At 43.1% G+C, this 13,371-nt stretch overlaps 1 protein-coding gene across 3 annotated transcripts in view; it reads left to right on the forward strand.

Annotated features, from left to right (window-relative positions):
• Positions 1-1,656: 1,656 nt before the first annotated feature.
• The window catches only part of kmt2a (lysine (K)-specific methyltransferase 2A), a 153,789-nt gene continuing 142,074 nt past the window's right edge, over positions 1,657-13,371 (forward strand). For all 3 annotated transcript variants that reach the window (XM_080214813.1, XM_080214814.1, XM_080214815.1), the window contains exon 1: positions 1,657-1,853. In XM_080214813.1, coding sequence (XP_080070939.1) covers positions 1,671-1,853 — 183 coding nt within the window. In that variant the 5' untranslated portion in view covers positions 1,657-1,670. The remainder of the gene's footprint in view (positions 1,854-13,371) is intronic.

The raw sequence follows: 13,371 nt of genomic DNA on the forward strand, positions 1-13,371 counted from the left end.
GTAATGTTTTGGTTTTGTGGTGCTATATTTCACTACCTGTATTTTTTTTAGGATGTTTGAAAATCTCCTTAAGTTCTCCCTCTCTGCCCTTTCCAACTTACCTTTGAATTTTGTTTGTTCCCTGATTTGGAGTAGGTTAAAGTTTAGCAGTGATTTGTCCTGAAATGAGACTTTTTGCATTTGAGAAGGGAGGGCGAGCCACGAAAAAAAAAATGCACTTTGCTTGTGCCTATTCTGATTTCTCTTGATCCTACAAATATTTTAGTGTCACAAGTAGGCTCGCAATGAAGTTACTGTAGAGAGAAATACATGTGCCCCCCTCCCCCTTTACCCAGGCATCAACTGGGGCTGGCACGATGGTTTTTAAATTCAAGTCTCCCAAGATTTCTCGTGACAACAGAAGGTGGTCACCTTGCATTCAATGGCAAATTTTAAACTGTCCCTCCCACTGCTGGGACATTGCATCCAGACTGCTTTTTGATAGTGGGGCCCCCCTTCCATCTGTTCCTGTGTTCAGCTTTAAAGGCGTCTGCGTGTGTGTGTGTCCAATTTGCATGTTAACCCAACCCTCTACTTCTCCCTCCCTTCCTATCTCTCTCTCATTCCCCTTGCACATAATGCATTTTAAGTTGCGTCACAGCACAGTGGCAGCTGGGGTGCAAACACTACAAGTGTTGAGTGTGGGGGTCTGTGGGCTGCTTTGTAACTGACTAGCAATTAATAGCAAGGAACTTATGTTTGCACTTCCACATGGCACGTTTGCCCCGTCAATGCCCATATCAGAAAATTGCCCATTCAATCGCATTTTAATTGAAAAAGCACGCGAATGTAGCGCTGAGAAAATCTGACCCTCACCACGTTGGCTACATGCAGTGTTTCCAACAAGCTTTATTGCCTGCATTCTTTTAAATAAATAAATGGTTGTGCACTTTTATCAAGTGCACTTAACATTTTCTTATATACCCTTGCATTTTGCTGCTGAGTTATGATTGCAGAGTTCCCTCTGGACCCTGGACAGTGGCTAATACAGTATTATTGACACCATATCAGTACTGTGTTATTCAGTTGAAATAACGATGTCGTAATATGGCTTAGTGCCCGACCCATGGATATTGTAAGTGTGCCTATTTACAACCACTAAGCTGTTGCTGAAATATGCTGATACAGGGTTAACGGCTTCTGGGCCCCGGCCGCTGATTATTGCAGAACTAAATCGGAGAAGTCCACGGATGGAGTCTTCATTATTCGGCTTTCCTGGCTTGCTCCCAGTTAGTTTTGGGACGCGGGAAGCTGAATATGAATACTGCCTTTCGTAGCAACGCGCCTATCCTTCGGCTGGCAATCCACGGTTCAGGGCGGCACGCCAGCTTCCCCGCCCACCCTCGCCCCCGGGACCATGAATATCCCAATTCCCCGAGCTCGGGAGTCCGGCGCTGCCGGGCTGAGATATTCAGTTAGCGGGGCCGGTGGCCTGCTCCTGCGACGCCCCCATCGGCTCCTCCCTGGCGCCCCGACCCCTGAATAGGGCACCTACCCTCCGGCGGCGGCAAAGGGGGGCGGCGGCTGCGTTATACAGGTTGCGGGGCGGCGAGGGATGCCTTCCTCTCCTCCCCCCTCCTCCTCCCCTCACACACACATACACACACACACACACAAACAGACTCCCTAAAATGGCGCACACAGCTCGGACCCGTTTCCCAGCTCGGCCCTGGAAAAAATCGGGACGGTCGCGGACCCCGAGCTTGAGGAAGGATTTAAAACACGGATTCGACGCCGCCCTGCCCGTCTCGGCCGCCATCGGCAAGAACCTGCACAAGTTCCACGACCTCTTCGGAGAAAGCAGCAGCAGTGAGGTAAATCTCCCCTCCCTTTCCCCCCTACAAAAAAATTGTCCCAAAAATTAAATAAAGGCAGTGAGAAAGGTGAGGCGGCGGGTGGGGGGGTATGCAGAGAGGGGGTGAAGTGTTTATTGAGCTCGGTGGGGAGCTGGCATGGAGCACCGGCCTGTCTGACAGATCCTGACATCCAGGGACGGAGAAGGGGAGGTGGTCGAGTTTTTTCTCTAACCAAAAAAAATGAAGATCTTGTGTCTCTCCCTCCTCGGGAATCCTGTTCCCTCTTGGAAAAGTTTCCTCCCTCACACCCCCCCCTTCCCCCGTCTCCTCAAAAAAGGTGCATTTAAAAATATATATAATCCAAAAGAAAACGTCAACCCCACCCCCCTGCCTTCCTCCTCCTCTTGCCCTGAGCTGGAGTTACAGCCCCAGCTCCCTTTGCATTTCTAATCACCTGTTTGGCGGGCTTTCCTCCAGCGACCGCCATCATGTTCAGCAAATTCTGCTCAATTTTTTTTATCCCCCCACTCTTCTCTCCTGCCCTCATCTTCTGTGCATCTCTGCAATTTTTTAAAAAAATTGCACCCATTACTTTCTCTGCATCGACATTCATCATTTTACAGGTTCTTAATGTGCATATATATTATGTGTGTAAAACTATTAAGGCACTTAAGACTGAAATTCATCTTTCTCTGCAACTTCATTCGAAGAGGTGGGGGATTTTTTAAAAAATTCTCCCATTACTACTAATTCACCTTTAATGCATCGTTTGCAACTTCAGTTTAAAAATTCTATATATATATATTTAAGAGACCCAAGGCTGTAATCCACCCCAAGCTGAAATTCATCTTTCTCTGCAACTTTATTGAAGGGAGAAGGTGGGGGAATAACTGTCAATGATTCTTTTTCTGAGTTGTAAGGGAGTAAAGTTTTTTAAAAGAAATAATTTGGCAAATTCTCAGCAAACCTTCCATTAACCACACCCCCTCACCTCCCTCTGTCCAGTATTTCAGGGCTTGAATGATTCATTTTGGTATAATGTTATTACTTGGCTTAGAAAGTTATTGAAACTGAGTAATTTTGAGTTTTGTGGTTTAATAAAAAAATAGCCCCTGATGGCAATATATGAGAAGCACGTTATTTCTAGCAAGTAGTTGCATTGAGCAATTTAGTATTGTTCTGCAGGACTATCATAACTACGTTGGTCCTGTCTTTTTTTAGAAGTATAGCTTCTGAAATAAGATCTTTTAACTGTAGTTCTTGTGCAGTACTTCCACAGCCTTTTAAGGTGACAGATCGTGTGGGTAGTTGGTGACAGTCATAGTCTTTAGGAAATAGCACTTCCAAAATGGCAAGCATCAAAAAACCCTTTCCATACTTATGCGTGTAACCACTCAGTAATATGCAAAACAAAATGTGCATTGATGGGTGTTTTTTGATACATGTCTACCATAGTAACAGAATTTTAACGCTTTCGTAAATCAAAACAAAATTATGTATTTCATAGCTGTTGATGTAATTGTATTAGTTGCTGTATTTGTGGGCCTCATATCTGCAGATCTGCCTACCCCACCACCTTCCCTTAAAGTGGCCGGGAGATTACTACATCACTCAACCTATTCTTGATGATGTAACCCCTATTTATGTTTGAGCTGCAATAACTTAGATTCCGAAAGCAATAGATTTGTGAATGAGGGAAATCTCCCAATATTTCGAGCTTGAATGAAGACCAGTGCATCAGCAGTTGGGCATTATGAACGTATTTCAAAAATGACTTTTGTTAATGCAGCTGACTTGCAGTACTTGGGAGTATGGCAGTTTATTGGATTCTGAAGGCTTTGCCAGCTTGATATTACTTTACCTGATGATCTTTGAATCTATTCTGTAGTTACGTCTTGTATGGTCACACCCAATCACCATACACTTTCAGTAGCAATTACAAATTGTCAATTTTTTTCATCCTGAATCAGGGTATCACTTCATCGAATAGGGATGGCACCTGGGGCCGCCTTATTTTGTATTGAAGTGATTCCCCTAGTTCTTTGAACTATTACGTTTATTATTTTAAAAATACTTAACTTGCACACATGCTGTCAAATAGCCTATTTTTTAAACCAACTCAAAGTAAAACTAATACTTTACGTGCATTGTTTTGCATTTACAAAGCCCTTGGCTGCAGATTTTCAGATAGTCCTTTTAAAACCTTATTGTCAAAGATCATTCAAAGGTGATCAGTTATTACAGATTTGAAACGATTTATGCTTCAATTTTTTCTAAGGCTTGAAAATCATTGTGCATATATTTTAATCTCTCAACTGATATCTGAGCTCATGTCTAATGTCCAGAGTCACTCATCAAGAGCTGTAATCTAGGCTGATTTTTTTTTTCTCTCCCTTTTTTTCCCCCTTCAGTAGCTCAGCAACATACAGGCTAATCAAAGCCATCTGAACTATGCTACCCTGACCGTGATCAAATAAATTGCTACGATAACATTCGAATCAAGCTTGGAATGTATGGATCCTTATGGTGCAGCCAAACGTTGAATCATATGTTGAATAGTTGACACACTAGGCTAGCATTTAAAAAAATGAAGTTGTGATTTAAGAAGATTTAAGTGGTGCATGTAATTACTACCGTTGTTCTCACTGAAAACAATTTGCATTTTAAGAATGCATTTTTAAAATAACATTGATTTACTTCCTGTTCCAACATTGATGCTGACATACTTTTCAATTAGGTTCAATCAGAAGCTTCTGTTGCTGTTACTCTTTGAAAATGGAGATCAATTTATTGATCTGTTGTCAATGCATTCTGGCTGTGTATGATTTTGGTGAGTGGGCCTTTGTCGTGAAATGCAACTGTGCATTGGAGAGGGAAGGCCAGCAGCAAAATTATTGATATAATTCTAGATGGCTTCATCAATATTAGTTATGTTGTTGACCATGGAATGCACACCTCCCTCCAAACAAAGGGTAAAGTGCTTGGGAATAGCCAAGATTATTCTTTGGTGCAGTTCGACACAGAATTTATTTCACCATAAGATTGAATCTGTGAATATTGAAACTTTGCACCCAGGAATTATTTTTACAGATCTAAAGATATTCAGCGGTGTCTGTCATAAGGTGCAAGTCAGCTGAAGGGATTCCTTTATAGCATCCCATTTTGACACCCCAATCGTATTTAGAGTTAAAATTTCATTTCTCTTTCTGATTTTGGAAACTCAACTTCATTTTGAAACACAGTGGTGCCTCAGTGCCAGGGACCTGGGTTCTTTTCTGGCCTTGGTGACTGTCTGCCTGTGTGGAGTTTGCACGTTCTCTGTGTCTGCATGGGTTTTCTCCGGATGCTTCGGTTTCCACCCACAGTCCAAAGGTGAGCCAGTTAGATGGATTGGCCATGCTAAATGCGTAGGAGTATCCGGGTGGGGAGATGCTGTTGTGGAGAGTCAGTGCAGACCCAGTGGGCTAAACGACATCCTTCTGCATTGCAGGCTTTCTGTTGATTAATGTCAGTTACCATGGTTTTTGAACATGGTGATAATGGTGTAGTGGTAAGATCACTGGACTACAGGCCCAGGGTCTAGGGACATAGGTTTGAATTCAATTAATAACCTGATATATAAAACTAATCTTAGTAATAATGACCATAAATTTATCATTGATTACCTAATGCCATTTAGAGAAGGAAAGCTGCCATCCTTACCTGGTCTGGTCTACATGCGACTCCAGATTCTATAGCAGTGTGGTGAACTCTTAACCGCTTTCTGAAATTATTGAGTAAGATATTTAGTTGAAGTGTGATTAGGGATGAGCAACAAATGCTATTTGCTGACAACGCCCACATCCTATGAAATAAAAATAAGATGGAATGTTAAGCAACATTGGCATAGCATGTATTGCTCCATGTCTTTAAGATATATCCATTGTCATAAGTTCTAAGGCAGAATTTCCAGTGAAGCTAACTGTTCCCAAATGCAATACTATGTTTTATTCTGCCAGTGAACTTGCACCTGACTTTGCTAACCCAGAAATGAACTGGTGAGAGTAATTAATCTGTACACTGAGACATGCTTTGTGGTCCACCCACTTCTTGACACTTGAGGCCTTGCTAAACTTGCATACGCTAAACTACCAAAGCAGGCAACATTTTTGGAAATGTTTACTTCAGAATCCCAGTGTTAAACCCCTCTGATGAAGCATCATCTAGACTCAAAACATTGGCTCTATTCTCTCTCCACAGATGCTGTCAGACCTGCTGAGATTTTCCAGCATTTTCTGCTTTTGTTTCAGATTTCAGCATCTGCAGTATTTTGCTTTTATTTAACCCATTAGTGTTTGCTTCCAACCATGTCTGTGTCCTCTGTCAGCCAACTGACTGCTCTTCACATTTGGACCTCGATTGAGAGTACTAGTCAGCTGCTTGACTGTTAAATACATCGCAACTTTCTTCCTTCCCCCGCTTTCACGTACTTTGGTCAAATGTCTACTTTTCATTTGAGTCTAGACAGTATTGCAACAATTCATGGCCACCGGATACTTTGCAATAGAGCCTAATATGCATAGTTGTTTGCTAAGGTCATGTGCTTTCTAGCACAGGTCAAAGTGGAGTGGTGGCAATATTAGGTTACTGGACAGTGAGATACAAAGGGGAACGTTCGATAATTCGCTCAAGTCCAGGAATGCTGCTTTTTGGTTGAGCCTGGCGATATTGACTTTTAATGAGCTATAGAGAAAAGCTTTACATGTTTCCATTTGAAATAGGAGCAGAAGTAGGCCATTTGACCCTTCAAGCCTGCCCCACCATTTGATGAGATCATGGCTGTTTGTGTTTCAAATTCTTCATTCCCTTCTACCCCTATGGCTTTTGATTCCATTATCTAACAAGAATCAATCTACCTCTGCCTTAGAAGCATTCAATGATGTTGCCTCCACCACCTTCTTCAGACAGAGTTCCAAAGTTGCACAACCCTCTGAGAAAACATCTCATCTCTATCCTAAAAGGGTGATTCCTGATTTAAAAACAGTGCCGCCTGGTTCTGGACTCACCCACAGGTGGAAATATCCTTTCCACATTCACCTTGTCAGGACAATCTTGGATCTTCTTTACTTCAGTCAAATCATCCTTCACTCTTCCACGTTCCAGTGGAATGAAGCCCAGTCTGTCTAACATTTCATCATAAGGCATCTCGCTTTTTCCAGGTATCAATCTGCCTCCAACAAATTCACATCCTAAAATAAGAAAACCAAAACTGCGCATTGTTCAAGATGTGGTCTCACCAATGCCCTGTATAACTGATCCTTTTATGTTCAATTCACCTTGTAATAAAGGATGGCATTCCATGAGCTGCCTTAATTACTTGCCAAACTTGCAAACTAACTTATTGTGCCTCATGCACTGGAGCACTTTGATTAACCTGCACCTTGCAATTCTACAGCATTTCTCATTTAAGTAATATTCTGCTTTTTTTAATTCTTTGTACTACAGTGAACAACTGCACATTTTCCCACATTAAACTCCATGTACTAGATTTGTTTTCCCACTCACATCCATATCTGTTTGCAACCTCTTCATATCCTCTCTCAGCATACTTTCTTACTTGTCATTGTGTCAACTGCAAATTTAGCTACCATGCCTTCACTCCTGTCATCTAAATGCCATTGGTTTGATGAAAGGTTTCCTAAAGTTGTAAATAAGAGGTTATGCAGCAGTTTTTCAAGTGTCCACTGTCATGGTATTAAGCAAAGTTTTGAAATTGCAACGTGCACTTTGGTATGCTCTGAAATGGATAACTGTCATTATTGCATCAGAGTTTTGTAATATGTTTTATACCCTGTACATTTTATTGCATAGTCCCTGATGTCTTGTGTTTATGTGGCTGCCTTCCCTTTAGTTCTTCTATCCTGAAAGTGGTGACTAATATTGGGGTATAGTTCTAAATGTCCAGTGGTACCTGTCTGTTTATCTGCTGATATAATTTGATTGTGGGAAGTGGCCCTAACCTGACCAGTGCCCTATGATTGCACCTTCCTGTAGGTGGAATTCCCCCCTCTTTCACTCTCAAATGCACAATTGTCCTAACTTCCTTGAGGTTGAATACCTTTGCGTAAGGTACACGCTAAAGCTTTATGATCTCCAAGGCTCAGTACCACATTTATCCACTCATCCAGTAATTTGAGTTGTGGAACTATTAATGGACGCTTTGGACAATTAATTTTGGAGTAGCAATAGAATGACTTCATCCTGCCACTTATGAACGTGACTTGACTATCTGGGAAGACTGGTCCCAAACAAATGTTTTGGGGTGATAGGGTAACATTGGGCAGCGCAGTAGCAGAGTGGTTAGCACTGCTGCTTCACAGCTCCACGGTTCTGGGTTTGGTTCCCAGCTTCAGTCACTGTCTGTGTGGAGTTCTGTACATTCTCCTCGTGTCTGCGTGGGTTTCCTCCAGGTGCTCCAGTTTCCTCCCACAGTCCAAAGATGTGTGGGTTGGGTTGTTTAGCTGTGCTAAATTGACCTTTAGTGTCCTGAGATGCGTAGATTAGAGGGATTAAGAACATAAGAACATAAGAAATAGGAGCAGGAGTAGGCCATCTGGCCCCTCGAGCCTGCCCCGCCATTCAATAAGATCATGGCTGATCTGTCGTGGCTCAGTTCCACTTTCCCGCCCTCTCCCCATAACCCTTAATCCCCTCTCTTATCAAAAACCCATCAACCCGCTTCTTAAAAATATTTAGCGAGGCAGCCTCCACCACTTCAACGGGCAGAGAATTCCAGAGATTCACCACCCTTTGAGTGAAGAAGTTCCTCCTCAACTCCGTTCTGAACCGCCCCCCCTTTATCTTGAGGCTGTGCCCCCTAGTCCTACTGTCTTTTTTGAGCGGGAAGAGTCTTTCCACCTCTATCCTATCCATCCCATTCATCATCTTATATGTCTCAATGAGATCTCCCCTCATTCTTCTAAACTCTAACGAGTACAAGCCTAGTTTATTCAGCCTCTCCTCATAGCTCAACCCCCTCAACTCCGGTATCAGCCTAGTAAACCTCCTCTGCACTCCCTCCAGGGCCAAAATATCCTTGCGCAGGTGCGGCGCCCAAAACTGCACACAGTACTCCAGCTGCGGCCTCACCAATGCCCTATACAGCTGCAGCAAGACCTCCCTACTTTTATATTCAATCCCCCTCGCTATGAAGGCCAGCATCCCATTCGCCTTCCTGACCACCTGCTGCACTTGCAGGCAGGTGAAATAGGTAAAATATGTAGGGATATGGAGGCAGGGCCTGGGTGGGATTGAGGTCGGTGCACACTCGATGGGCTGAATGGCCTCTTTCTGTACTATAGGACTTCTATGATTCTATGAACATTTGTTTTATTTCTTTTGAGCGTCTCTGTCTGATTCATTGTGATTTCAGTTCAAGTTAGTGTTAGTCTTAGTAGCTGAACTTGACTACTAAGACTAACGCAGCGAAGGTTCACTAAATTGGGATGAAGTTGCCCTATGATTAGACGCTGACTAAACTGGATTTATATTCTATGAAGTTTTGAAGAATCGGTAATCTCATTTAAACCTACAAAATTCTGAAGAGGCTTGATAGGGTGGATGCAGATAGTTTGTTTCCACTCGTTGGGGAATCTAAAGCACTGTGTCAGGATAAGGAGCAGATAATTTAGGACTGAGATGAAGAGAAATTACTTCACTTAAAGGGTTGTGAATCTTTAGAATTCCCTACTTCAGATGGTTGTGGCTGCTCCATCATTGAATCCATTTAAAGCTGGGACAGGCGGATTTTTAATTTCTTGGGAATTGAGGGATATGGGGAGAAAGTGATGTAGTGTTGCTGTCAATGGCCTAGCAATCCGGAGGTCTAGGCATATACTCTGGGAACACAGGTTCAAATCCCACCGTGGCAACTGGTGCAACTTGAATTCAGTTAATAAATCTGGAACTTTTTGAAAGCTAATCTTAGTAACGATGACCATGAAACCATCATGAAAACCCAACTGGTTTGCTAATGTCCTTTAGGAAAAGAAATCTGCTATCTTTACTGGTCTGGCCAACATGTGACTCCAGACCATGGCAATGTGTTTGACTCTTAACTGCTCTCTGAAGTGGCTGAGCAACTTGTTCAGTTGTGTCACACTGCGACAGAAAAGTCAATAATATGAAACCAGATGGACCATCCGCCATTGACCTAGGTGCTGGAAATGATGGCAAACTCCAGCTCTCTTGGCCCTCAAATCAACATACTATCACCTGGGGCTTGTGCCAGAATTGGAAAAGCTATCCTGCAGACTTGTGAAGCAACCACGTGGCGTAGTCATACTCATGGAATCATAACTTATGGATAATATCCCAGACCTCACCCTCTCTGGGTGTACCCTGTCCAACTGAGGGGGTGGGAGTAATTTTGCAACTCAAAAACTATTCATCTGTGAGGCACTGTGGGACATCAGCAGAATTGCTTTCAATCATAGTCTAACCTATGGCTTGCTATCTCCCCCACTGCCATTGAACTGGGGCTCCACACTGGCACAATGAAGAGTATTGGAGGGTGTGCCAGGATCAGTACCAGGTATATCTAAGTTCTGCCTGGTGAAACTTCAACACAGGACTGCTTGCATGCCAAACAGTAGAAGCAGCATGCGCTAGACAGAGCTAAGTGGTCCTAGAGCCAGTGGATCAGATCTACAAGTCTTGCCACATCCAGTCATGAATAGTGGTGGACAATTAAACAACTAAACGGAGGTGGAAGCTCCACAAATGTTCCCATCCTCAATGACAGTGGGCCCTCAACATGAGTGCAAAAGACAAGGCTGAAGCGTTTTTAGCCATCTTCAGACACGAGGACTGAGTGGATCATCCATCTTGGCCTGCTGCTAAGGTCTCCACAGCATTATAGATGTCAATTTTCAGCCAATTTCATCCACTGTATGAAAATGGCTGAAAGCACTGGATACTACAACGCTCCTGAGTCCTGACACCATTCTGGCTCCGAAGACGTTTGCTCTGGAACTAGCTGCACTGCTAATTAAACATTTGCAGTAAAACAAGGGTATCTACCTGACAATGTGATATATCACCCAGTATATCCTGTCCACCTAAAGCAGGATAAATCCAACTCGGCATTTTACCACCCTATCGATCTACTCAAACATCAGCAAAGTCATGTAAAGTGTTGTTTATAATGCTACCAAGCAATGCTTACTCAGTAGTAACCTGCTCCTTAATGCTTTGCCAAGTCCATTCAGCTCCAGGCCTCAATATAGCTTTGGTTTGACGTGGACAAAAGAGATGAATCTTAGAATGATTATAGTGCCTGTCCTTGACATCAAGAAGCCTGAGCAAAACTGGAATCTATGGGGATTGGAGAAAATACTCTACTGGTTGGAGTTATTCCAAGCACAAAGGAAGATGACTGTGGATGTTGGAAGTCAGTCATCTCAATCCTGAGACGTCACCGTTGGAGTTCCTCCGGGTCGTGTCCTAGGCCCAACCAGCTTCAGCTGCTTCATCAACAACCTTCCCTCCATCATAAGGTCAGAAGTGGACATGTTTGCTGATGATTGCACAGGTGTCAAGTATCGTTTGTGACTCCTCAGATTTGGAAGCAGTCGGGACCATACGGAGCAAGACCAGGACAATATCCAGGCTTAGGCTGATAAATGGCAAGTAACATCGTGCTGGTAAAGACCATTTCCAATAAAAGAGAACACAATCTTCCCTTGACATTCAGTATCCTTAACAGTGCTGAATTCCCACTATCAACATCCTGGTGATTACTATTGACTGTGAAACTGAACTAGGCCAGCCATAAAAAATATTGTGGTTATAAGAGCAGGTCAGAGAGCCTGTAAATTCTGCAGCATGTAACATACCTCCTGACTCCCCAAAGTAGGTGATATGACTAGCCATAAGAAATAGTAACAGGAATAGACCATTCAGCCGTTCTAGCCTGTTTCGCCATTTATTAAGATCATGACTGATCTAACACTCTTAAATCCACTTTCCTGCCTTATCTCCCTAACCCTTAATTCCCTCACTGATTAAAAACTTATCAATCTCAGCATTGAAAATGTTCAGGGACTTAGTCTCCACAGCTTCATGGAGTAAAGAATTCCAAAGATGGCCCCGACTGCATCAGAATCTGAGGAGTCACAAACGATACTTGACACATGTGCAATCATCAGCAAATATTTTCGCTTCTCACCTTGTGAAGGAGGGAAGGTCATTGATGAAGCAGCTAAAGCTGGTTGGGCCTAGGTCACCACCCGGAGGGACTCCAACAATGATGTCTGGGACTAACATGATTGACTTCCAACAATCAGTCATCATCTTTTGTGCTTAGAATAACTCCAACTAGTAGACAATTTTCTCCAATCCCATAGATTCCAGTTTTGCTCAAGCTTATTGATGCCAAGGATAGGCACTCTAGTCATTCTAAGGTTCATCTCTTTTGCTGAATAGACTGGGCTTGTACTCGTTAGAGTTTAGAAGGATGAGGGGGGATCTTATTGAGACGTATAAGGTGATGAAAGGGATGGATAGGGTAGAGGTGGAGAGGTTCTTCCCGCTCAAAGGACAGCAGGACTAGAGGGCACAGCCTCAAGATAAGGGGGGCGGCAGTTTAGAATGGAGTTGAGGAGGAACTTCTTCACTCAAAGGGTGGTGAATCTCTGGAATTCTCTGCCCGTTGAAGTGGTGGAGGCTACCTCGCTAAATATATTTAAGACGCGGGTAGATAGGTTTTTGGTAGGCAAGGGAATTAAGGGTTATGGGGAGAAAGCAGGAAAGTGGAACTGAGCCACTTCAGATCAGCCATGATCTTATTGAATGGCGGGGCAGGCTTGAAGGGCTAGTTGGCCTACTCCTGCTCCTATTTCTTATGTTCTTGTCTATGTTCAAACCAAAGTTACATTGAGGCCTGGAGCTGAATGGCCTTGGCAAAACCTGTGTTCTTACCTCTGCTGAATTCCCACTATCAACTGCAGTACGTAACATACCTCCTGATTCCCTAAACCAGGTAATATGGTTGAAACATATTCTTGGGGGATTAGACAGGGTAAATGTTGGGTGGATGCTGCCACTCAATGGAGTGTGTAGGACCAGAAGGCATAGGTTGCAGAATAAGACTGGTTTGATAAAGAATCTCTTCTGAATGAATCTTTGGAATTCTTTACTCCAAAAGCTGTGGAAGCTGAATCCCTGAACGTTTTCAAGGCTGAGATTGATAGGTTTTTAATCAGTGAACGAATTAAGGGCTAGGGAGATAAGGCAGGAAAGTGGACTTAGAGTTAGATCAGCTATGATCTTAATAAATAGAGCAGGCTCAAAAGGCTGAATGATCTATTCCTGTTACTATTTCTTATGGGTTCACTGGTTGCAAGGCACAAGTCAGGAGTGTGATGGAATATTAGTGTCACAAGTAGGCTTACATTAACATTGTAGTGAAGTTACTGTGAAAATCTCCTCATTGGCAGACTTTGGTGCCTGTTCGGGTACACTGAGGGAGAATTTATCATAGCCAATGCACCTAATC

The sequence above is a fragment of the Carcharhinus amblyrhynchos genome, chromosome 29 (genome assembly GCF_965287045.1).
Source record: "Carcharhinus amblyrhynchos chromosome 29, sCarAmb.v2.hapA, whole genome shotgun sequence".
Classification (NCBI taxonomy): Eukaryota; Metazoa; Chordata; class Chondrichthyes; order Carcharhiniformes; family Carcharhinidae; genus Carcharhinus; species Carcharhinus amblyrhynchos.